This window comes from Natrix helvetica, assembly GCF_964273705.1.
Source record: "Natrix helvetica genome assembly, chromosome: 2".
Lineage (NCBI taxonomy): Eukaryota > Metazoa > Chordata > Lepidosauria > Squamata > Natricidae > Natrix > Natrix helvetica.
Window position 1 is genome coordinate 16,405,583 of NC_138552.1, and position 24,991 is coordinate 16,430,573.

General features: G+C 43.3%; 1 protein-coding gene across 1 annotated transcript in view; it reads right to left on the reverse strand.

Annotated features, from left to right (window-relative positions):
• The window catches only part of NARS1 (asparaginyl-tRNA synthetase 1), a 33,815-nt gene that overhangs the window by 3,214 nt on the left and 5,610 nt on the right, over positions 1 to 24,991 (reverse strand). Inside the window, exons 4-13 of the mRNA XM_081945717.1 lie at positions 22,254 to 22,346; positions 20,881 to 20,970; positions 18,085 to 18,163; positions 15,994 to 16,064; positions 12,428 to 12,514; positions 10,710 to 10,931; positions 8,673 to 8,872; positions 6,322 to 6,457; positions 3,171 to 3,284; positions 867 to 998 (exon numbers count right to left, since the gene is read on the reverse strand). Coding sequence (XP_081801843.1) covers positions 867 to 998; positions 3,171 to 3,284; positions 6,322 to 6,457; positions 8,673 to 8,872; positions 10,710 to 10,931; positions 12,428 to 12,514; positions 15,994 to 16,064; positions 18,085 to 18,163; positions 20,881 to 20,970; positions 22,254 to 22,346 — 1,224 coding nt within the window. The remainder of the gene's footprint in view (positions 1 to 866; positions 999 to 3,170; positions 3,285 to 6,321; positions 6,458 to 8,672; positions 8,873 to 10,709; positions 10,932 to 12,427; positions 12,515 to 15,993; positions 16,065 to 18,084; positions 18,164 to 20,880; positions 20,971 to 22,253; positions 22,347 to 24,991) is intronic.

Consider the following 24,991-nt stretch of genomic DNA (forward strand, 5'->3'; position numbering starts at 1 on the left):
CCGCCAGTTTGACACTCCTGTTCATACTATTTTGGGTATCATGAGACATCAGTTTTGAACGTATATAGCAAGGGGTGTCAAACTCAACGGCTGGATCTAGCCCGCAGGATACTGAGATTTGGCCCGCGGGACCGCCCTGGAAACAGCGAAGGATCGGCCCGCAGTGCTTCTGCCAGTGAAAACGGAGCTCAGGAGGGCCACACGGGGCTTCCCTAGCTCCCTTTTTGCTGGCAGAGTGCTGGGGCCACCACAGGTGCCCCCGACACGGGTGATGTCGCACTGGCCCCGGAGATCAAAACACAACCCTGATGCCGAACTCAATGAAATTGAGTTTGACACCCCTGGTATATAGTCTTTCTTTTCCGAATGTACTAATTATTTACAGCATAGGTAGTCAAACAAATACAGTACCTACAATCAGAAGTTACACAGCCCAAGAGGGTCTATGGAGATTCTCAATCATCCAGATCATGACTGCCCCAAAAGATACTTTTCAAAAGGCAACAGGACTTTCTTAGGTATTTTTTTTTGTCCTTGAAAACGTTTTGCTTCTCATCCAAGAACTAAAGAAGCTTCTCGGGTGAGAAGCAAAACGTTTCCAAGAGGAAGAAGTGCAAAATGACAGCGCAGCCTTGTACCATTAATCCTGCCTCAGTATTCAGTATTTTGATGAGAGCAGCAATACTGTGCCAATATTCAGGAATCAAGTGTTGCTTTCTAAAAAAAAAACCTTGTTTTTGAATAGGTTTCAAGACCTTGCTAATCAGGTGGGGGAATTTAGACTCCACATTAGGAAGATGAGTAAGCTCCCCCTACCACCACCACCGTATCTTGCATGCAATACACGGAGGGGAACACAAACTGACAGATTCCGTAAGACGGGCGTCCTCGGGGCAGCGCTGCATGTAGAAGGATTTAATCTCAGCAGGAAATCGACACAGCAAGATTGGTTCATTAATAGCATCGGTCATCTGTCTCTCTGGAGCTTCTGGGATATCCTGTGGTTAAACAAAAGCAGCAATTAATTTCTCTTCCTGCCTAGAACGGCTTCCACTTCTACTGATTAAGCTACCTTCTATCTCTGGAGTCACATATTTTTTAGAGTTTAGATGCACCAGAGTATAAGACGCACCAAGGTTTTGAAGAGGCAATTTTTTTTTTTTTTTAAAAAAAGGTTTTTACACTCTGCAAACCTCCCAAAAAAGGCCCCTTTTTTCGTGAAAACGGGCACGTTTTTTTAAACGAAAAAAGGCATGAATAGCCTTTAGGGGCTTTGCAAGTTTGGGTGTCCCCCCAAAAAACAAGCAAAAACAGGCCCATTTTTTGTCAAAAAAATCACATGCATAGCCTTTAGTAGGCTTATAGAGTACTCCTGGGGGCTGGGGGGGGGGGAATTGAGCAAAAAACGGCCTGTTTTTCACTCATTTCTGCCCTCCCCAGCCCCCCAAGCTCTCTGAAAACCTTCTACAGGCTCTGCACGGCCATTTTGGTGAAAGGGACGGGACTTTGGGAGGCAAAAAATGCTGTATTCAGTGTATAAGATGCATCCAGATTTTCAGCCTCTTTTTTGAGGGAAAAAGGTACGACTTATACTCCGAAAAATACAGTAGTCTAAAGTCTCTGTTAGTTTACTGGCATTTTAGCAGCTAAATTTGGGGGATCAGCCAATGGTCAGATCAAAGCTTAGGCTGACCAAAACAGCCGTCACAGAGGAAGTGTTGCTTGTCCATGTAGACCAGGGATGTCCAAACTTGGCAACTTTAAGACTTGTGGACTTCAACTCCCAGAATTCCCCAGCCTGGCTGGGGAATTCTGGGGGTTGAAGTCCACAAGTCTTAAAGTTGCCAAGTTTGGACATCCCTGATGTAGACAATCTGAGCAAATCCTTCAAGGAGCTGGACCAAACTACCCATACCAAATTCCTGCAACCGTTCTTTGTATGTTTTTCTCTCCAGGCCTTTAATCATCTTAGTTGCTCTTCTCTGCACTTTTTCCAGTCTCAACATCTTGTTTGTAACGTGGTGACCAAAACTGGTTGCAGTATTCCAGGTGTGGCCTTACTAAGGCTTTATAAAGCTACTAACACTTCATGTGGTTTTATAGAAGCAGAATTTTATTTTACTGCCTTCCAGTCTATTCTGGGATCATCTGGTGGTTTAACATCCAAGCTAACCCAAACCATCCAAGATTAGCTAAATGCTGCTACCCAGTTGGGCCAGATGCTTTACTACTACTACTACTACTACTACTACTACTACTACTACTACTACTACTACTACATTTTTCAGAAAATAAGACAGGGTCTTATTTTCTTTTGACCCCTGAAATAAGCGCTCAGCCTTATTTTCGGGGAGGTCTTATTATTGTTGAGGTGCAGGAGGGGGCGAGCGTGGTCACCTCATGGCTGCTGCTCAGAGGTGGGTTTCTGCCAATCGAGCGAACCAGTAGTGGTGGTGGCGGGAAGCTCCACCTACCCTCCGCCTTCTGTGCGTACACACGAGCGAAACGGTAATAAAATAAATTGAAACCCACCTATGTTACTGCTGTGTTGTAATATTTTTGGGGAGGGCTTATTTTGGGGGGAGGGGGTATTTTAGCGCAAGCATTCAAAAGCCCAATTGGGCTTATTATCCGGGGAGGACTGATTTTCAGGGAAACAGGGTGGTACTACCACTACTACTTCTTTCTTCCTCTTTTTCTTCTTTTTCTTCTTCTTCTTCTATTACTACTACTACCATCACCTTCTACCTTCTCCTCTTCTTCTTTTTCTTCCTCCTCTTCTTCCTTCTCCTCCTCCTCCTCTTCTACTACTACTACTATTTCTTTCTTCCTCCTTTTTCTTCTACTACTGCTACTACTACCTTCTACCTTCTCCTCCTCTTTTCTTCTTCCTCCTCCTATAAGGAAAAGCAGTTGCTCAAAAACAAAACCAGAAGCTTACTACTACTACTACTACTATAAGGAAAAGCAGTTGCTCAAAAACAAAACCAGAAGCTTACTACTACTACTACTACTACTACTACTACTACTACTACTACTATAAGGAAAAGCACAGTTGCTCAAAAACAAAACCAGAAGCTTACTACTACTACTACTACTACTACTACTACTACTACTACTACTACTACAAGGAAAAGCACAGTTGCTCAAAAACAAAACCAGAAGCTTACCTCTCCAAACTCGTAGTAGGTGTCATCTTCCTTCTTCACCTCATGCTCCTTGAGCCAAACCAGGGCCTCTGTGTAGTTCATCCGTTTGAAGGGGCGCTTGGGAGGCTCAAAGTTCTGCAATTACAGGTGGAAGATGCACCGGTAAAGATGGCAAGACTTTGAAAACCACACCAGTTGGGTGGTTCAATTTTGTTACAGGTAGTCCTCGACCTGCAACAGTTCATTTAGTGACGGTTCGAAGTCACAAACAGCTCTGAAAAAAAGTGACTTAAGATTGTTTTTCACACTTGTGACCGTTGCAGCATCCCCAAGGTCATGTGATCAATATTCTGATGCTTGGCAACTGATTCATATTTATGACGGTTGCAGTGAGGGGCCCCAGGGCCACGTGATCCCCTTTTGCGACCTTCTGATAAGCCAGGAGTGTCCAAACTTGGGAACTTTAAGACTTGTGGACTTCAACTCCCAGAATTCTGGGAGTTGAAGTCCACAAGTCTTAAAGTTCCCAAGTTTGGACACTCCTGTGATAAGCAAAATCAATCTGGGGAAGCCAGATTCACTTAACCAGCATGTTCCTAACTTAGCAACTGCAGTAATTCACTTAACAACTGTGGCAAGAAAAGTCATAAAACGGGGCCAAGTTCACTTAACAAAAGTTAAGTGCATAGCAACATAAATTTGGGACTCAGTTGTGGTCGTAAGTCGAGGACTAACTGCACCCTCTTGTTCTGGCCGAGGCGTCACAAGAGCATGAAACAAACTCCTTGTCCCGACAAAAACCCCTTTTATTAATTTACTGTGAATTCTGCTCATTCACATCCAGCAAAGTCTTTCAAGGGAGGATTTACAGTCACAGACCTTATCTGCCTTGTTGAGCGGACAGGCAGATATCTGCAAAACTTGGCAAGGAGTCTCGGAGAGGCACGAACCAATTAAGCGAACCAATTGTCTCCTGCAAACTCCACTCCCCTTTCGCTCCTCTTCTTTTTCCTCTGGAAGGAGCCATTTATCGTCCACCTGTGACTTTACTCCCAAGTCGACCCCTGTTCTTTAGCTCTTTCCTTCGTCTGGCAACTCTGTGCATGCGCACACTGGGAACAGGCTCCAGCTGTTCCTCTGCCTCAATGATGTCTGACTCTGAAGGCAGCTGATAACTGGCATATGGCTCTGGCCTCCTCTCTGCCTCCAACACAGAGCCCTCTTCAAAGCCTTCCCCAGACTCCAGGACTGGCCCATGTTCCTCCCCAACCTCCTTACTGTCCGAATATGCTGCCAGCTCCGCTGACGGGCCACAACACCTCTTTGGGCCACGTTCTATCTTGAAACTGCCAGGCATTCTGACCGCTAGCAAACCAAAACAAATAGACAAGTCCTCAATGTACGAAGGGTCGCTTAGTGGTCATTTGAAGTTATGACGGATCCTCCAAAATCTACTTAACTACCCGGCGCCACTCTCCTTCCCTCCTGTGTTCTCATGACTGCATTTTGGGTGCTTGTCAACTGGCCAACATGTATGGCTTTTTGCAGGGCCTTATGTTTGCAGATTTGGAAATTATGTTTTTCCCCCAGAACCCGACATTTTGTTCTGATGCCTGAACAAATATAACCCCCATCCCATAATGAACACTTATAGACCTTTGTAAAAAAAAGTTCATAAAATCAGATCCAATCACGCAGTGACCCACTTTACAACAATCATAACTTATGGCTGTAATTGCGGGACTTAATTAGGGTCCTAACTCAAAGACTATCTGTGCAAAATGAGCCTTTAATAACGTTTCATGTATTTGTGCCTGCCTCCCTCTTCATTTCTACGGCCTCCCTTGTGCCATATTCTGCATTATTTAGATCAGATTAACAAGAGTTGGAAGGGACCTTGTACGTCATCTAGTCCAGCCCCCCACCCAAGCAGGAGACTCTATACCATTTCTGACAGATGACAGTCCAGTCTCTTCTTGAAAACCTCCAGTGATGAAGCTCCCACAACTTCTGAAGGCAACTTCTGTTTCAAGGGTTGATTGCTCTCACTGTCAGAAAGTTTCTCATTATTTCCAGGTAGAATCTCTCCTTGTTCAGTTTCCATCCCTTATTCCTTCTCTGGCCTTCAGGTGCTTTGGAAAATAGCTTGAACCCTTCCTGTCTGTGGAAGCCCCTCAAATATTGGAACCCTGCTCTCATGTCTCTCTTGGTCCTTCTCTTCATTAGACTAGCCATGCCCAGTTTCTGTAACCGTTCTTCATGCTGACTTCAATCAATCAATCAGAGCTGGAAGGGACCTTGGAGATCTTCTAGTCCAACACCCACCCACCCATCCCGCTCAAGCAGGAGATCTATACCTGTGATGGCGAACTTATGACACAAACTCCAGCACACCAGCTGACTTTGGCCTTCTCTTGAGGCTATTTTTCGCCCTCTGGAGGCTTCCTTGAAGACTCTGGAGTGCATGGGCAAACCAGAAGTTTGGGAATGGACTTCCGGTTTGCTCGTAGGGCCAGTTTTCGCTCTCTGGAGCATTCAGGAGGCTTCCCTGAAAGCTCCAGAGGGCAAAAAGCGGTCCTACGAGCAAACAGGAAGTCACTTCCTGTTTGTTCGTAGGGTCGTTTTTTGCCTTCTGGAGCCTTCAGGGAAGCCTCCTGAATGCTCCGGAGAGCGAAAACTAGCCCTACGATCAAACCGGAAGTCCGTTCCTAAGCTTCTGGTTTGCTCGTAGGGCCGGTTTTTCACACTCCGGAGGCTTCAGGGAAACTCCTGAAGCCTCCGGAGGGCACGGGGGAGGCTGTTTTTGTCCTCCACAGGCTCCTAGAAAGCCTCTGGAGCCTGGGGAGGGCGAAAAAAGCACGCCAAAAATGGGGGGTGGGGGGACACACTGGTTGCGGGTGCATGCATGCTGGGGTCATGCGCATAGCATTATGGGTGTGGCACTCCTATGCATGACCCCCCTGCGCTACCTCAGCTTTTGGCACGCGAGCCCAAAAAAGGTTCGGCATCACTGCCCTATACCATTTCTGACTAATGGCAATCCAGTCCCTTCTTGAAAGCCTCCAATGATGAAGCTCCAACAAATTCCGAAGGAAAGCTGGGTTGTTGTTTTTTTACAGAGAGGTTCGGTTCTGGAACAGGAAAACTTGCATTTTTTGTCTCACCCACTTACCGGATTGAGGGCATACACTAAATCAGACACTGGGGATTTGAGAACCCTATCCACCACATCACAGACAAGATCCTCGAGACGGTTCAGCAGGTCTTCGTAGCTCATGAAAGGGCACTCCGCTTCAATGTGAGTATATCTGGAAGAAGAAACCAGTGACCATGAGAAAAAGGCGGGAAACCACCGTGCAATTCCACATCCCCTCCAGGTATGCCCCTGACCACTGAATGCACCTTTACAAACACATCCAGAGAAACCATTACTCCGCTTAGGTTTGGACTGGATTATGTGTCTGCACACATCAGTTAACCGTTTTTGGAAGAGTGGCAGAATGAAAAGATGGAAGTGAGAAGGATAGATTTCCATCCACCCATCCATCCATTCACCTATCTCTGTGTCTATCTATTTCTATTCATCTACCCAGCCACTCACCATCCAACACATCCATTCCTCTGTGCCTGTCCACCTGCCAGCCTGTCTTTATCTATATCTATCTATCTATCTATCTATCTATCTATCTATCTATCTATCTATCTATCTATCTATCTATCTATCATCTATCTATCTATCTATCTATCTATCTATCTATCTATCTATCTATCATCTATCTATCTATCTATCATCTATCTATCTATCTATCTATCTATCTATCATCTATCTATCTATCTATCTATCTATCTATCTATCTATCATCTATCTATCATCTATCTATCTATCATCTATCTATCTATCTATCTATCTATCTATCTATCTATCTATCTATCTATCTATCTATCTATCATCTATCTATCTATCTACCTACCTACTTACCTACCTACCTACCTACCTACCTACCTACCTACCTACCTACCTACCTACCTACCTACCTCCCAACCACCACCCATTTCAGTCAATGACTCTGGGCAGCTTGCAATTCAAAAAAAAACATACCACAATTAAAAATAATAAAAGCACTTTAAAACAATAGTAAAAACAATGTAAATGTTTTTAAAAATCCAAATTAAATATACAGAGGAGCAAGATGCTTGGACATTAGTAGTATGGCCAGGGAATGGGACTTTCAGTGCCCCAAGCTTGAGACACAGCCAGGTTTTTAAGGTCTTATGAAAAGCTAACAGGATTGGGCCCATTCTGATCTCCGAAAGGAGGATGTTCTACAGAGCAGGGGCCAATGTGGAAAAAGCTTGTCTCCTGGTCCCGGACACTCAACATTATGGATGATGGGATCTGTAGCATGCCCATTCTGCTTCATCTAGTTAAACCTCTCCTAGTAACACAATTCCTCTTCTGGTATGAACTTCTGATTGTTAATTTAATTCCCAACTCCTGTTATTTTATTGGCATCCCTTGCATTATTTCCGATGCTTCCTCTAAGCAAACAATCCAGATTTTTAGCAAGTGGACACTTCTTTTAGTGCTTTGCATAGAGAAAAGGAAGGAAAGACACACATGGAAAGAAAACAAAGGGACGGAAAGAAAAGGATGTTGGGAAGTAAAAGAAGACAAGAAACTCTCATGATTTTGGGCTCCAGCCCTACCACTCAACCTGCAGATCTTGCGGACTAACACAGAATAAGATAAAATAACAATTTGGAAGGGAGTTTGGAGGTCCTACTCCAACCCCCTGCTCAAGCAGGCGACCCTATACCATTTCAGAGAAATGACTGTCTAGTTTCTTCTCAAAAGCCTCCAGTAATGGAGCACCCACAACTTCTGAAGGCAAGTTGTTCTACTGGGTGATTGTTCCCGCCGTTAGGAAATTTCTCACGCTTAGACTGCTTCTCTAAACTTCAACAGATAACCAATTAACAGAGTTGGAAGGGACCTTGTAGGTCATCTAGTCCAACCTTCCACCCAAACAGGAGACCCTACACCATTTCTGACAAATGGCAGTCAATCTCTTCTTGAAAGCCTCAAGCGATGATGCCCCCACAACTTCTGAAGGCAACTTCTGTTCCATTGGATGATTGTTCTCACTGTCAGAAAGTTCCTCCTTATTTCTAGGTTGAATCTCTCCTTGGTCAGTTTCCATCCATTATTGCTTGTTTGGACTTCAGGTGCTTTGGAAAACAGCTTGAACCCTTCCTCTCTGTGGCAGCGCCTCAAATATTGGAACACTGCTATTATGTCTCCCCTGGTCCTTCTCTTCACTAGACTAGCCATGCCCAGTTCCTACAACCGTTCATCGTATGTTTTAGCCTCCAGTCCCCTAATCATCTTGGTTGCTCTTTTCTGCACTCTAGAGTTCTGCACTCACTCAAATTGAAAACTGCCCACTCCAAAACAGTCCGTGAGTTGAAGTACACACATCTTAAAAGTTGCTAAGGTCGAGAAAAAGTGAAATAGACACTTACTCAGAGAGGTGCCTGCGTGTCCTTGAATGTTCTGCTCGGTAGGACTGGGCAATGCAGAAAGTGTCCCCCAAGGCTGGGATGCAGGTCTCCAAATATAGCTGGGATGACTGTGTCAGATAAGCTTCCTCGCCAAAATAATCCATTTTGAAGAGCGTTGATCCTCCTTCTACCTGCGTTTGAACCAGGGTTGGTGGGGTGATCTAAAGAGAAAAGAAGACATTGGACAGGACACTGAGATAGGAAAACTACACCTGTTGGGAACTTTATCAATAGAAAACCAAATAGCCAGAAACGTCCCAAAGGTGCTTCTTTGGAAGGCAACTGGACTTTCTGGTTTTTTTTTTCTTTTGAAGACCTTTCACTTCTCACCCAAGAAGCTTCCTCAGCTGCATTTTTTCCCTCTGGAAATCCATTCCTACTCCCCCACCATTCAAAGGGTGCTCATCCCAAATTGTGTAGCTAAAAGCCCAGTTGCCTCCTGAAAAAAAAGCACCTTTGGGACAACCATGACCTGGATGACTGACAAATAGCCAGAACACTTTCTTAAAGGGTGAGGGCAGCAGGGAAGAGAGAGAAAAACACTACAGCAGCGGTCCCCAAGCAGCGGGCCATGTGAGGAGTTGGCTGGTAGATAAACATGCATGTGCACATCCCCATTCGCACGAGCATCATAGCTGTATCATAGCTTGCGTGAGCATCGCGGGCACTTTCAGGCCCACTCGTGGGAGTGTCAAGAGCACTTTCAAGCCCACTCGCGCTTGCATTGTGGGTGCTCTCGGCCCCACTCAGGCAACCATCACAAGTGCTTAAGGTGTTCAGATGCGTGCGTGTAATTGGCACTCTCAGCCCTACCCAGGGTGTTCTTGGCCCCACTAGCGCGAGCAACGAGTGCTTGAGCGTGCACACATGCGCAAGCTCTACCCTCCCACAAACCATCCCCTCTGTTAGGAATGTAAACTAACAGTTGGGTCAGCAATATATAAACCATGATGGTAGTACTGTAGCTTTAAGTACTGCTGTAATATGATTGGTTGCTGTTACCTCAAGTAGCCATAAGAGGGAGCCAGAATGAATGTTAGCTCTCTGTTTGTTAGATGCTGATCGGTGAATACTGCTTGTTAGACATATCGTGAGATACTGTGAGTTTTGCTACTGTTAGCGACTTTGCGTGCTATACTGATTATATGATACTGGACTGTGATCGATGGATAACTGACTGACTGACCTGTGTGTAAATTGAACTCTGAATACCTCTATTTTCCACAAAAGTAAAAGCCTATTTAAGCTGCAGTGTCTCTGTATGCTGCTTTGTGTGTTCTTCCATACCACTCTCATTACGCTTCTCTGCACACTCGCTCACCTAACGGGGAGCTTACCTAATACCCTCCCCCAAACTGGAAAGGTTGGGGAACTCTGCTCTAGAGTATTTTGGCATGATCTCTCATCAACTTGCGAAAGCTTCTTTTACTACACGGAATAATATGAGACCGCAAGGATTTGGGGCTTAAGAGCAACAAAGCAAGAGGCATACTGTTGTGGCCCATCGGCCACTCCAGCAGCCGAATCAGAGGAGGAGGCAGCGTGGGAGTCAGGGTCAGCATCAAGGCGACCTGAGAGCTCCAAGGAAGAAGAGAGAATGAAGCTGGCAGAGAGAGACAGCGGCGGACCCTGCGCCATCCGTCAGCCCTCAGCTGGAGAGTCAACAGCTCCCAGGTCTGGAGGAGGAAGAGGAGGAACAGCTGGGTCCAGTGCCTGGCGCGTGGATGCGCAGAAGACCGAGGAGAGGAGAGCAGTGGAAATCTATGGGCTGGTCCTTGGGAAGAAAGAGCCATCGCTGCTAGCGAAACCCCACCCTAGCTCTGGGGATAAAAGGCAGGGGGCAGAGATGAATAGATGTGACAGTCCACTATTCATCTCCCTGCCGGACAGACTTGTTAGTCTGTGGTGAGAGAGAAACTTTTTGCTGGTGCTGCTGGTGCTCCTAATAAAGGAATCATTGATTTAACTACAGAGGGTTTGTCGTGAACAGATACTTACTTCATAATATCCGCGGTCAAAGAAGTGGTCTCGGAAGCACTGGATGACGGTGGAGCGCACCTTTAAGATTCTGCTCAAGGTTTCCCCTCGGATCATCATGTGCCGGTTGTTGAGCTGCACATCCACATCTGACTCTTCATTGACCAGGTTATCGGCTCCTCCGGCTGGAGCCAGACCAATGAGTTCCCAGTAGTCACAAGTCAGCTCGTGACCGCCTGGAGCCTGTGGGAGTTTCAGATTTTTAAAGACAGAAGACGCCACCACAATAACTCTCACTTAGCGCTATCTGAAACTCACTGCTATTAGAAAGGTGTGGTATCAATTAAAGGTACTGTATTTCTCGAAGTATAAGACTCACCTTTCCCCCCCCTAAAAGAAGGTGAAAAATTTGGGCGCGTCTTATACACCAAATGTAGCTCTGCCCACCCACCGCCCCCCTCCCTTGGCCTCGGCCTCCCAGCAATGGGATGCCCCTTGCAGCAAACGGAGAAAATGGGGCTTCTGCAGGCGGTAATAGGCTATGGCAATCCCTACAGCCTGAAAGCTGATGATCAGCAGCCCCTGCTTAAATTGAAATGGAAAGTGAAACTTGCTGTTTGCTGTAAGGAGGCAAATTGCTGGGAGGCAGAGGCAGATTTTCCCCCCCTTCTAATCAGGCTAAACTGAAACAGACTATTTGCTGCAAGGAGGTAAGTCAATAACTATACACGTCTATAGAATGTTCAAATTATTGGACTTATTTTTTAAAGACTGCTTTATTATTGTTCTAGACAACTTAACAAAATGAAGAAGCTTTTTAAAATAAATGCTTGATCTGAAGAGGCCCAGTGCTATTGTATTTTCTTTTAAATAGCAGAGAATAACGTATACTTCCAGAAAGCCACATCAATTTTAACAGCATCTGTAGAAGTATAGTCTGAAATGTAACACCACAAACAGTGTATACCTTCTGTGCTGTTTGCTGCAAGGAGGCAAATTGCTGGGAGGCAAAGGCAGATTTTTTTTTCTCTTGTTTTCCTTCCCAAAAGCTAGATGTGTCTTATACTCTGAAAATTACAGTCGTCCTTGACATACAACAGTTCATTTGAATAGTGACCATTCAAAGTTACAACAGCACTGAAGACTTATGACCTTTTGCACACTTATGACAGTTGCATTATCCCATGGTCACATGATCAAAATCCAGATTTTCGTGAAAACGGGCCCGTTTTTCCAAAAAAGAGCATGCATAGCCTTTAGGAGGCTTATAGAGTGCTCCTGTGGGCTGGGGGGGGGGGCGAGCAAAAAACGGTCTGTTTTTCGCTCATTTTTGCCCTCCCCAGCCCCCAGGAGCACTCTGGAAGCCCCCTAAAGGCTATGCACAGCCACTTTTTCAAAGGGGGTGGGGTTTCAGGAGGCTCAGTGTATAAGATGCACCCAGATTTTCACCCTATTTTTTGAGGGAAAAAGGTGCGTCTTACACTGCGGAAAATACGGTAAGTCATTCCGTCAGCAAGAGAAAATTCCAAAAGTGAATATTTCCTGGGCATTAAAAAAATTCCACTCAAAAGGCCAACATGCCAGAACGTCTAAAGTCCTCAATTTCTGACCTGACACACTAGTCTGCATATTCCTGTTGTTCACTGATTGAATACAGAATAAAGAAGTAAAGAAGCATGGCGGGCAACTTCTGAGCAAACATAAAAGTCCTTAAAAAAGTAAAACTAACATGCACTTACCTGCTTGCCCTCAGGAGCCAGACTGAGGGTGCCATATACAGCAACAGTGCTCTCAGTTGAAAGGACTACACCATTGTAACACTGACACTATAAGGAGAAATAAAAGAACATTTAGTCCCTGCAGTGGTGGGTTCCAAATCCACTCGCTTTGTGCCTTCAAGTCAGTCTTGACTCCTGGCAATTGCTAAGACAAGTCCTCTCAGTTTTCTTGGCAACTTTTTCGGAAGTTGTTTGACATTGTTTCTTCCTAAGGCTGACAGAAAGTGACTGGCCTAAGGCAGGAGTGTCAAACACAAGGCCAAGCATGTGTTTGTTGTGGCCTGCCAGTGGCCAGCAGAGCTGGCAGCAGAGTCGGACTGTGAGGAGGTTGGGGAGGAGCGTGGACTGGTCCTGGAGGCTGGGGAAGGCTCGGACAAGGACTCTGCATTGGAGGCAGAGATGGGGCCGAGGCCGTCTGGCAGTGATCAGGTGCCTACGGGGCTAGAAGCAGTGAGGCAGAGGAACAGCTGGAGCCTGTTCCCATTGTGCGCATGCGCAGAGCTGCCCGAAGAAAAGAACAACTCAGAAATCAGGGTAGACTTGGGACTAAAGTCACAGGTGGAAGGTGATTGGCCTCTCCCATAAGAAATAAAAGAGGAGTGAAAGGGGAGTGGACTTTTGCAGGAAACAATTTGTTCATTCGTTAGATTCGTTCCAGGAGTGCGAAGATCTGTCCATGAATCTCAGAGACTCTGTGCCAAGTCTTTCCTTGCACAGCGCCCCATTTGGAAAATATTTACATGGCAGCTTTCCAAGATAGATAAGGTCTATAGCAGGGGTATCCAAACTTGGGAACTTTAAGACTTGTGGACTTCAACTTAGCTAGCTGGGGAATTCTGAGAGTTGAAGTCCACAAGTCTTAAAGTTCCCAAGTTTGGACACCCCTGGTCTATAGTCATAAATATTCCTTTGCAAGACTGTTTGCCAGGCCTTGCTGACTGTGAATGAGAGGAATTCACATTCGTTTAATAAAAGGGGTTTTCTTGGGACCAGAACTCTGCCTTGTGCTTTTTGGGGAAGCCTAGGTCAGAACAGTGGTTGGATTCGGCCCGCAGGGCCATCCTGGAAAACGTAAGGGGCCGCCCGGCATTGCTTTGGCTTGTCTACCCATGTTGCTTTGGCCCAGTCTACCCAATGCAGAGGGGAGTGGCTTCAAGCTAGCCACACCTACCCAGTCAGCCACACGCAGTGAGTGGAGTCAATCTTGTCACACCCACCCAGTCAGCCATGCACGCCTGGCCCCCAAGGTCAACCACAGTCCTGATGCATCCCTCAATGAAATTGAGTTTGACACCCCTGGCCTAAGGTCACGCAGTTGGCTTTGTGGCTAAGGCAGGACTAGAACTCAGAGTTTCTAGGCTTCTAACCTGATGCCACTACACCAAACTATTTCTTAAAAATAATAATCAGGGGATTAATCTCTATCATATTTCTCAAACATAAGTAATCCTTATTATATTGTTCAAACATATATATTCAAAAAATGCCTAACTCCTCATCTTTATCTCTACCTTTATCTATATCTTTCTTGTTCTATCTAAACATTTCTCTATTATATATTTACAAATTTAACTAAGTTTACATTTATATTGATCCAGTTTACAATAATACAATAGCAGAGTTGGAAGGGACCTTGGAGATTTTCTAGTCCAACCCCCTGCCTAGGCAGGAAACCCTGTACCGTTCCAGACAAATGGCTATCCAACATCTTCTTAAAGACTTCCAGTGTTGGGGCATTCACAACTTCTGGAGGCAAGCTGTTCCACTGATTAATTGTTCTAACTGTCAGGAAATTTCTCCTTAGTTCTAGGTTGCTTCCCTCCTTGATTAGTTTCCACCCATTGCTTCTTGTTCTGCCCTCAGGTGCTTTGGAGAATAGCTTGACTCCCTCTTCTTTGTGGCAACCCGAGATATTGGAACACTGCTGTCTCCCCTAGTCCTCCTTTTCATTAAACTAGACATACCCAGTTCCTGCAACCGTTTTTCATATGTTTTAGCCTCCAGTCCCCTAATCCTCTTTGTTGCTCTTCTCTGCACTCTTTCTAGAGTCTCCACATCTTTTTTACATCGTGGCGACCAGAACTGAATGCAGTATTCCAAGTGTGGCCTTACCAAGGCATTATAAAGTGGTATTAACACTTCACATGATCTTGATTCTATCCCTCTGTTGATGCAGCCTAGAACTGTGTTGGCTTTTTTGACAGCTGCTGCACACTGCTGGCTCATATTTAAATGGTTGTCCACTAGGATTCCAAGACTCTCACAGTTACTACTATTGAGCAAGGTACCACCAGTTTACGCTAACATTGTTAATAAACTCTCACATGTATTAAGTTTATATAATCCTCATTAGATTATACAGCTCCTCTTTAGTGCTTCAATTCTTATCCATTTTTCCATTTTAATCCAATTCACAATAAAAGTAGGAACAAAATTATCTACATATCATTCATGTTAATCCCATTCACATTAACATTTTTGATTATCACATTAATCAAATTATATAGTCATTACATTGTTAAGATATACACTGAAAGAAAAATACCTAACATCGGTAAATTTCTAGTCTGTTATTTTTATTCATTCTATAAGCAATTTGTGTTTTTATACTTCCCCCATCTAATTTTTTCTTAGTCATTCTCATGTACTCAATCACATCACATTGTAACAATATTTGTCAGCCACTCGATTCACTAATTAGGAATGAAGGGAATAGTAAACAGAACTTCATACAGGAACACAAATGTATACAGAATGGATGGATATTTTTATGGTAGGTTGAAGCCTAAAGAACATGAAACCAAGATAAAAATGAAAAGAAAAGATTCTAATCATATAAGGAGCAATCATATTAAAAGTATTGTAATGTGATTGCTCCTCGTGTGTTTAGGATCTTTTCTGTTCTGTCACACTGAGAAGTATAATTTTGGGACAAATTTGGAAGGGTTCTGGGTCTATACCCAAAGCTCTTGAGGAAAAGATGAAATGTTGCCCAGAAAACTGGAATGCAAAGTAATTTGATGTAGGAGAAGAAACACTAAAGCTGAAAGCATTAGCAGAAAAACTGGGACATTGTGGAATCTACCTTCTGGGAGAAAATACAATCTGTGAAAAGATAAAAAGTTGGGTCAGGTTTCATTCATAAAAGACAGCAAGGTTGCATGATGATAATGCAAGATTATATGATGAAAAACATCTGGCTGCCTGACGAACATCTGGTTGGCCTTTGTGGCGTAAGGATTGTAAGCCAAATAGCTAAGATCTGATCTCCGGGCTATGCCCTACAATGGCGAACAAAATGTTGTCACTTCAACCATGCTTTTTCGTGGTATCCTCCCTATAACCCTGGTTTTTTTTTTCACAGCTCTTTTAGCACAGAACTGAAAAGATACTCTGCCTTCAGAAAATGTTTCCACCTTCCTTTCACCATGTGTTTGACTTTCCATTGATTTTAGGACTGCTAGAATAAAATTAACAGAAGTATGAACTTTTGCCGCACTTCAAAAGGGGCTGAAAAGAGAACTTACCAGTTCATCTAACAAGACGCACTGAAGGAAGCCAGTGCCATCTCTTAAGACAACAAACATCAGGTTTTTCCCTGCATAACAAGAGAAAGAATACAAATGGTATAATCGTTTAATGTCTGCGTTAGTTGAAAAACTCTTTCCCTTCCCACCCATCATTTCAAAACTCATTCTACTGAAAGCCTTCAGAAGTAGATAAATACATTTGGCAGAAGCTGAAAGAAAATCTGCTGGCATCCTAAGAACAAGTCTAGGGGGTAAAAAGCTTTAATGGGTGGCAAGCACATTGCCATTTTTAAAAAGTTTTTTATTTTTATTCTCTTATGTATAAGTTGCAGGTATACATCCACATAGTTACTGATCTTATTTATTTTTATCACTTTTACATATCTGTTTTTCCACATAAAAAGTTACCATTCCGTATACCTATTTTGTATTATCACCATCCTATTTTTTCTTTTCTTTTCGCCTTCCCTCCCTTCTCTACTTTCCTCCTTCCTCCTCTCCTTTCCCTTTCCTTCTTCCCTTACCTCCCCCCTACTCCTCTCTCCTCCTCTTCACCCTCCTACCCTCTCTCTTTCTCTTTCTATCCCTTCCCTCCTTCCTCTCCTTTCCTCTTTTTCTCCCCTTTCCTCTCTCCTCCTCTCCTCCTTTCCTTTTCTGTTATTGTGGTTATCAATTATAACCCTGTTATAATTTTATGCTTATCCTTTCCTATTCCCTTTTCTTCATTATCATGTCCTTACTATTTTTTCTCTATATTCCATTCTCGAACATATACTTATATATTAATACTTTCTTTTCAATTTCCCCGTCCCCTCTTCCCATTTAATAGTGTCTCTATATATGTCTCTCGTTTTCTTTTCTAGTTTCATTTCTCTAACCCAGGGGTGTCCAAACTTGGCAACTTTAAGACTTGTGGACTTCAACTCCCAGAATTCCCCAGCCAGCATAGCTGGGAGTTGAAGTCCACAAGTCTTAAAATTCCCAAGTTTGGACACCCCTGCTCTAACCAATCATAAAATCGTCCCCATGTGCACACTGACATTTTTGACAGAAGGTGAGACATGTTAGAGTTAGAGGTCAAAACATATTTTGAGATCACATGACCGCGACCTCCTCCCAGCTTCCCCATTGGCTCTGCTTGTTGGGAGCCAGCCGTGAAGGTCACAAACGGTGATCATGTGACCAGAGGGTGCTGCATCCGTCATAAAGTGCCGATTGTCACTTGACCTAATCACAATTATATGATGGTGGGGACACTACAACGGACGGAACGTCAAAGTCTCCGGTTTCAGTGCCATCATAACTTCAAATGGTTGCTGAACAAATGACCGGTAAATGAGGACTACATGATAGATGTTTATGATTGTACTGACAGGTTTAGTTTTTCTGAGAAAAGTTGTATTTCTTGCCATGTGGCTGAGTAGACTATTTAGTATCTACCTCCAATTTATGGGGAAGCGGTGGCTCAGTGACTAAGACGCTGAGCTTGTTGATCAGAAAGGTTGGGAGTTCGGTGGTTGGAATCCCTAGCGCCGTGTAACAGAGTGAGCTCCCGCTACTTGTCCCAGCTTCTGCCAACCTAGCAGTTCGAAAGCACGTAAAAAATGCAAGTAGAAAAATAGGAACCATTTTTGGTGGGAAAGCAACAGCGTTCGGTGCGGCTTCGGCGTTTAGTCATGCCGGCCACATGACCACGGAGATGTCTTTGGACAGCGCTGGCTCTTCGGCTTTGAAACGGAGATGAGCACCGCCCCCTAGAGTCGGAAATGACTAGCACATACGTACAAGGGGACCCTTTACCTTTATTATCTCCAATTTATATTCCATCACATCTGCAGCCCATAGGAAAGCTAATGGGGCAAACCAACATCACTTTCCTAGTTGAGAATCAGTGACGCTTGCAAGCATCAAAACATCTTCTGGAACATGGGTGTCAAACTTGCCGCATCATGTTGCTGTCACGCAGCGTTTTTCCCGTTCACGGAGCTGGGGTGGGTGTGGCCTGCATGTGACGCATCCGGCCCACGGGCCACCAGTTTGACACCCCTGTTCTGGAAGAACCCTTCCACTATGCCAGATGGTACTCACCCTGCCTACGCAACCGATGGACCCAACCAAACACCTTTACTCTCTCTCCTCTGTAGGCTTCCAGGTTACGAATCTTCACCTGTAAAAAGACAGGTAATTTAACAGTTAAAGAGACAGTCTGCTGATTCAGAAGAAATCAGAATCTTCTAAAATACATTCAGGATCTGGTGCTTCTGGTGTTTTCCTGGCCAGAGGTTATTCAACAACTCCTGTTCAAAGTTTAGCATGCTGATGCTTCAACTACTACTTGCCCTAAACAGGAATTGGCCGATTTTTCTCATTAATTACACAGGCTAACTACACAGGCAGGCACAATAACAGCCATTAGCGACATGTGTGCAAAAATCACATTGGTATGGAAATCCATTTGGGGTTTAGGCCTCCATGAAATCACTGAGAAAAATCAAAGTGACAAAAAGTTCAGAAAGGCGCACTATAGTTAGGGGGATGTGAACATGACCCTCAACTGTCTTCTTTATCATAATAGAGATATGGGCTTTCCTGCGCACCTGATAGGCATCAGGAATTTCTACAGTACAACTGGAGCATCTTCTGGAGGGTTGCGGTGGCCTAGAGTTGGAGCTCTCGCCTGACAATCAAGAGGCTGTGAGTTCAGTCCTAGATAGAGGCAGATATTTCTCTCTCTCTGGGCACACCGAGAATATGTCTGCTGAACAAAACTCCGCATTGGCAACAAGAAGGGCATCTGGCCATTACAACACTCTGTTAGCTCCATTCAGTTGTCCCAACTCCACCCTGCAAGGGATTATGGGGTTGTTAAAAAGATGATGATGATGATGTTGAACTGGAACATCTTCTGATACACATGCGTATCCCTCTCACTTGATTACAGAGAATCATCAGGGGGGAAAAAGCTGGATACTACCAAACCATCAATCTATTATTTTATCTGTTTATCACTCTATCACCGCGATGGAGAACCTATGGCACATGTGCCAGAGGTGGCACGCAGTGCCTTCTCTGATGGTATGTGAGCCATCGCCCCAGTTCAGCTCCACTGCGTATGCATGTTCGCCTCCCACCAGCCAGCTGGTTTTTAGATTTCTGCCGTGCATGCGGCGGGGGGGAGGGCATGCCTGGGGTTGGGGGCAGGCACGTGCAGGGGTGGTGGTGTGCGTGCAGGGTGGTCGCACATGGGGCACACACATTGGGGGGTGCATTGCATTTTGGGGGTTCGTGCGCTTTGGGCACTTAGTCCGGAAGTCACTGCTCTATCATTGGCCTTCATAAAAAAAACTGTTGCCACCCCCTACACACACACAAACACACACACACATTTTATGCCTTTGCTCCAGTTACAGATGAAAAAATGGCTAAGCTAATAAATGGATTTTCTTAAATTTTCCGCAAGATCAGTTTGGCAGCTTCTGTGGCAGGGCGATGCAGCTAAGACTGCACAACCGGAATTTGACACTGCCTCCCAATTACAGTTTTCTGAGTAAATGTGCACAAGATCCCTCCTGATCATCCAGCCATGCCATCCAAGTTAGATCATGTCATTTCCAAGGCATACACACAATGTAGATTTTAATCCGTACTGAGTAATTGCCCGCATGCCAGCTTAGAATCTGTCAACAAGGACATCCATATGGGGAAGAGTAAAAAAAAGAGAGACACAAGATGGCAACTGCATCTAAAAAGGATGAAGCTTCAATTGCAATTGATTTTTTAAATGTCCTCCCTATGGTCAGCACTTTGATCTGAAAGGCTATTTACTTTCTCCTTAAGGATACTTTTTAATATAGCTGGGTTTTCATCTTTGCAAAGGGCTATACAGCTAGAAATATACTCTAGTACAGAGTCCCCCCAAATCTGATGCAATCTCAACACCTCAACCATCTGGAGAGTGCCAGTAGATCAGAGGCTGTTTTATATTCAGTTTCTTGCAAAATTCTCCCAACATCCCACTACCTGACTGAGAATTGTGGAAGTTGTAATGCCAAAATTTGTTGGGGAAAACTTGGGCCAGGATAAATCTGGAATTTGGGGTGTAAACACAGGAGGAAGAGGGAGAGAGAAAGAGAGAGAGAGAAAAAGAAGAGAGAGAGAGAGACAGAGAGAGAGGCGGAGAAAGAAAGAAAGAAAGAAAGAAAGAAAGAAAGAAAGAAAGAAAGAAAGGAAGAAAAAGAAAGAAAATAGAATAGAATTCTTTATTGGCCAAGTGTGATTGGACACACAAGGAATTTGTCCTTGGTGCATATGCTCTCAGTGTACATAAAGAAAAATAAAATAGAATACTTTCATCAAGAATTGTAAGATACAACACTTAGTGATAAGTCATAGGTTACTAATAAGCAATCAAATCATACTAGGAAACAAATAAAACAATATAAATTTTAAAGATACAAGCAACATGATTATAGTCATAAGTGGGAAGAGAGCGATACTAGGAAGGAAGGGAAGAATAATAGTAATAGTCTTAGTAAATAATTTGACAGTGTTGTGGGGATTAATTGTTTAGCAGAGTGATGGCATTTGGGAAAAACTGTACTTGTGTCTAGTTGTTCTGGTGTGCAATGCCTTATAGCTTCGTTTTGAGGGAGGGAAGGAGGGAAGGAAGGAAGGAAGGAAGGAAGGGAGGGAGGGAGGGAGGGAGGAAGATTTAAAGTATAAATGAGAGTCTGGCGTGATAGGAAAGAACATGGAGACAGACCGGGACATGCAGATACCATGTTACCTACCCTTCTGGCATCAAGCCAATTTCCACATATATCACATACCATTTCACCTAACATGTTCACAATGTGCATTGTTTTTTCTGAGGATGTTACTCACACATTTGGGCTCCGGGAGGCTGAGGTCTTTCTTAATGATAATTTTCTTTGCTTCCTCCAAGTTCTTCTCACGTCGCAACAAATCTTTTGCCTATAGATTAGGTTTGGGGATCTGATTAAAAAAAGTTGACCTAAAAGACTGGGGGATATCATCATTAATATGTAGCTTATCCTAATGGGAGAACGAAGCCAATGTAACTTTACTCAAACAAAGCAGGCCTTACGAGTGCCATTCAAATTCTGGACTTCAATTCCCAGGATTCTCTGACAGTCATTCTCACCAGAGAATTCTGGGAGATGACAGTGTCAAGTGTGGGAAGTATAGCTTATTTATTATTTGTCAAACATATACAAGATAACAAGAATAGGTATGAACATAAACATGAACAAAGGAAAAATACAGGCAAATGGGGACAGTAAGACAGCAATGGTGCGCTTATGCACGTCCCCTTTACGGACCTCTTAAGAATGCTTAGCATGAAATGTAACTTAGCCATAGCAAGATAGTTCTCACATTTATTACAACCCATAATGGATGGTTTGCACCTTACTGTGAGCCAAAACAAATCACATTATTGCTTCATTTTATGCCTGAACAAGTTGTGACAACTTGCCAAGTATTTCCCTACAAGTTTAATGAATAAGTGATTATTTAAACCTGACACTGAATGGCCCAATTGTAACTATTTATTACACCATGGTGATTCTTGACAATTGCTTCCTTTTGTATGGTTACACTCAAGAACTCTGAGGTATCTGCCAAGAGCTTTTGAAGATAAATGCAAAGGTTCAAGATAAGAAGATAAACTGGGCTAACAATCTGAATGAATGGTGATGACACTCCAGAAGGATCCACTGGTTCCAACTTATATATTATTCAGATCCACTGGTCTGGAATCCACTTGGATTCAGGTCTGCTGGTCTGGAATGCTGGTTTATGCAAGGATCAGGAGATGACTGGGTTCCCCTTTCATATTAGATCATGGTTTGCTTATCTGGGTTTGATAAGGTTCACACAACACATTCAGTGAAAACAACTGCCAAGATCAGAGATTTCTAAACTTGGCAACTTTAAGACTTGCTGGCTAGGGAATTCTGGGAGTTAAAGTCCACAAAGTTGCCAGCTTTGGAGACCCCTGGCTTAAGGCAATGCTTCAACCCAGCTGATGCTTTGCAAGAATTCCTGTCCTGTGATATGGAAATCGGTGAATTTGGAGACTAATCCACAATGGTTCACTCCCACATTACTTGATGCCATGGAAGTTTCAAATTTATTTAAATCTCTCTCTCTCTTTTCTGTTTCAAAGAACAAATTAAAAGAACATCTAGAACACTTTCATCCTTGAGCATTGTAGAAGATAGTTGCCAACTTACCTCTTTCTTTTCTCTGGCTTCACTCTTCTGCTGCTCTCTCTGCCACAGCTTTTTCACATTCTTGAGTTGGGTCTTGGAGATAGTTTCCCATCTCTAGGTAGATTAAAAGAGAAATGAGAACCACGTGGCTGATTTTTGAGCCGGACAAGACAAATCTTAAGCCACCATCCCATTTCTAACTTTGACAAGGAATCTCTTTTGGCTGTTGCTTCACAAAACCTGGTTATCAGCTAAAACCAGAATATGAACATTGATTCAGCCACCATTCCTTCTTATTTGCTGCCAAGACAATATATACAATTCCTTATAATTCCTTAGATGAATAATAAGGAACGATACATATTATAATAAGGAATTATAATAATTCCTTGGAGGAATTGAATCTGCCATCTGCACCTCCATAACTGTCTGGTTTGGCTTTGCAACCAAACAAGACAGATACAGACTTCAACAGATAATTAGAACTGCAGAAAAAACAATTGCTACCAACCTGCCTTCCATTGAGGACCTGTATACTGCACGAGTCAAAGAGGGCTGTGAAAATATCTACAGAACGCTCACATCCTGGACATAAATTGTTTCAACTTCTACCCTCAAAATGACGCTATAGAGCACTGCACACCAGAACAACTAGACACAAGGACAGTTTTCCCCCAAATGCCATCACTCTGCTAAACAACTAATTCCCACAACACTGTTAAACTATTTACTAAGACTGTACTACTGTTATTCTTCTCATCCTTCCCATTACCTATTTCCTTTTCTACTTATGACTATAACTGTATTGCTAGTACCCTTATGATTTATTTTGTTTATTTAGTTTCCTAGTAAGTTTTTTGTTGATTGTTTATTTAGTATCTTATAACTATCACTAAGTGTTGTATTTTATGATTCATGATGAATGTATTTATGATGACTATGATCATGATTTATCACTTACATCTTTTATGTACAATGAGAGCTTATGAACCGAAGACAAATTCCTCATGTGTCCAATCACACTTGGCGAATAAAGAATTCCTATTCTATTCTATTCTGTTCTGTTCTATTCTCTATTCTATTCTATTCTCTATTCTATTCTATTCGTGTTTCACAATCGTGGCAACTTGAAGATGTGCAAACTTCAATTCCCAGAACATGGCTGGCTGGAGAATTCTGGGAGTTGAAGTCCATATATTTTTTAATTGCCAAGGATGAGAAATACTGGCTTGCATAGTCACTAATGAATCGAGAAGTGTCAGAGGTAAACTAGTCATCATCGTGAAGACAACCACCATCGTTCCAAATTCCTGCCTATGGGCAAACTCCTAAAATAAATTTTAATTAACAACGAGGACCAGACTTGCCCTCCTCAACCATCTCAATTTTGTTTTGGCTGAAACTTGGAAGAGGCCAAACTTTTCTGGTTATGGTTTTGCAGAACTGGAGCTAAGTCAAAATGGATCAGGATTGCACTCCAGGAGTGCATTCCTCATTTGCGTATAAGACACAGTGCAACTTCCGAAGTCCGTAGTTTGGTTATTGGTGGCATCTAATTATTTACAAGCATACGAAGGATCGCAAACCCAGACCCCCTTAAAAATGAAATGCTAATAAGCTGCATGCTCAGTAGAACAGGGGAAAACTTTGGGAAGAGATAAGAAAATGAAGAGTGCAAGAGAGAGAGGAAAATATATTCCCTCTGCCTCTCTCAAGAAAACAATAATAGCCACATACCACACTTCAACATGATGTAGTAAGACTCAGTTTTAATAATCAAAATAGTTTTTTTCATTAGTTCATTTAGGATCCCGATTATAAAACCATCTAAGCTGAGATCATAATTACATCTGGTGAATTTCAGAAATTTTGTTGCTGCTATTCAGTTGCTAAGTCGTGTTGACTCTTTGTGACCTTATGGTCCATAGCATCCCAGGCTCCCCTATCCTTCACTGTCTACTGGAGTTAGCTGAAATTCATCTTCATTGCATCGATGGCACTATTTGATGAATTTTTCAGATTATAAGATGCACCTGACTATAAGACGCACATACGTTTAGAAGAGAAAACAACAACAAAAAAGGGTTTTGTCCTCTGTGTGCCCCATTTTCGGCCCTTTTGGGGGGGCTTTTTCCTGCCCCTTTCCAGCCTTTTTTCTACTCATTTTCAAGGGTTTCTTTGGCCCTTTTTAAGGCTTTTTTTTGGCTCATTTTTGAGGGCTTTTTTGACCCATTTTTTCAAAACAAATGGGCCAAGACAACCCTCAAAAACGGGCAAAGAAAACCCTCAAAAACGGGCCAAAAAAGTCTTGAAAAAGGGGCAAGAAAAGCCTCAAAAATGGACCAAAAAAAACATCGAAAATGGGCTGGAAAAAACCTCAAAAACAAGCCAAAAAAACCCTAGAAAAAGGACTGGAAAAAAAGCCCTGAAAACGGGCTGAAAAAGGCCAAAAATAGGCCCCAATACGGGAGCATATGGAGGCCAGAAAATGGTTGGCGGGTGGGCGGGACTTTGGCAATATTTGGTCTATAAGACCCAGACATTTTCATTCCCTTTTTGGAGACAAAAAAGTGTGTCTTATAGTCCAAAAAATATGGTAACTGTCTCATCCTTGGCCATTTATTTTTCCTTTTGACTTCAATCTTTCTCAACATCAGGGTCTTTTCCAAAGAGTCCTCTCTTCTTCTTTGGTGACCAAAGTATTTGAGCTTCAGCTTCAGTACAGGTAGTCCTCGACTTACAACAGTTCGCTTAGTGAC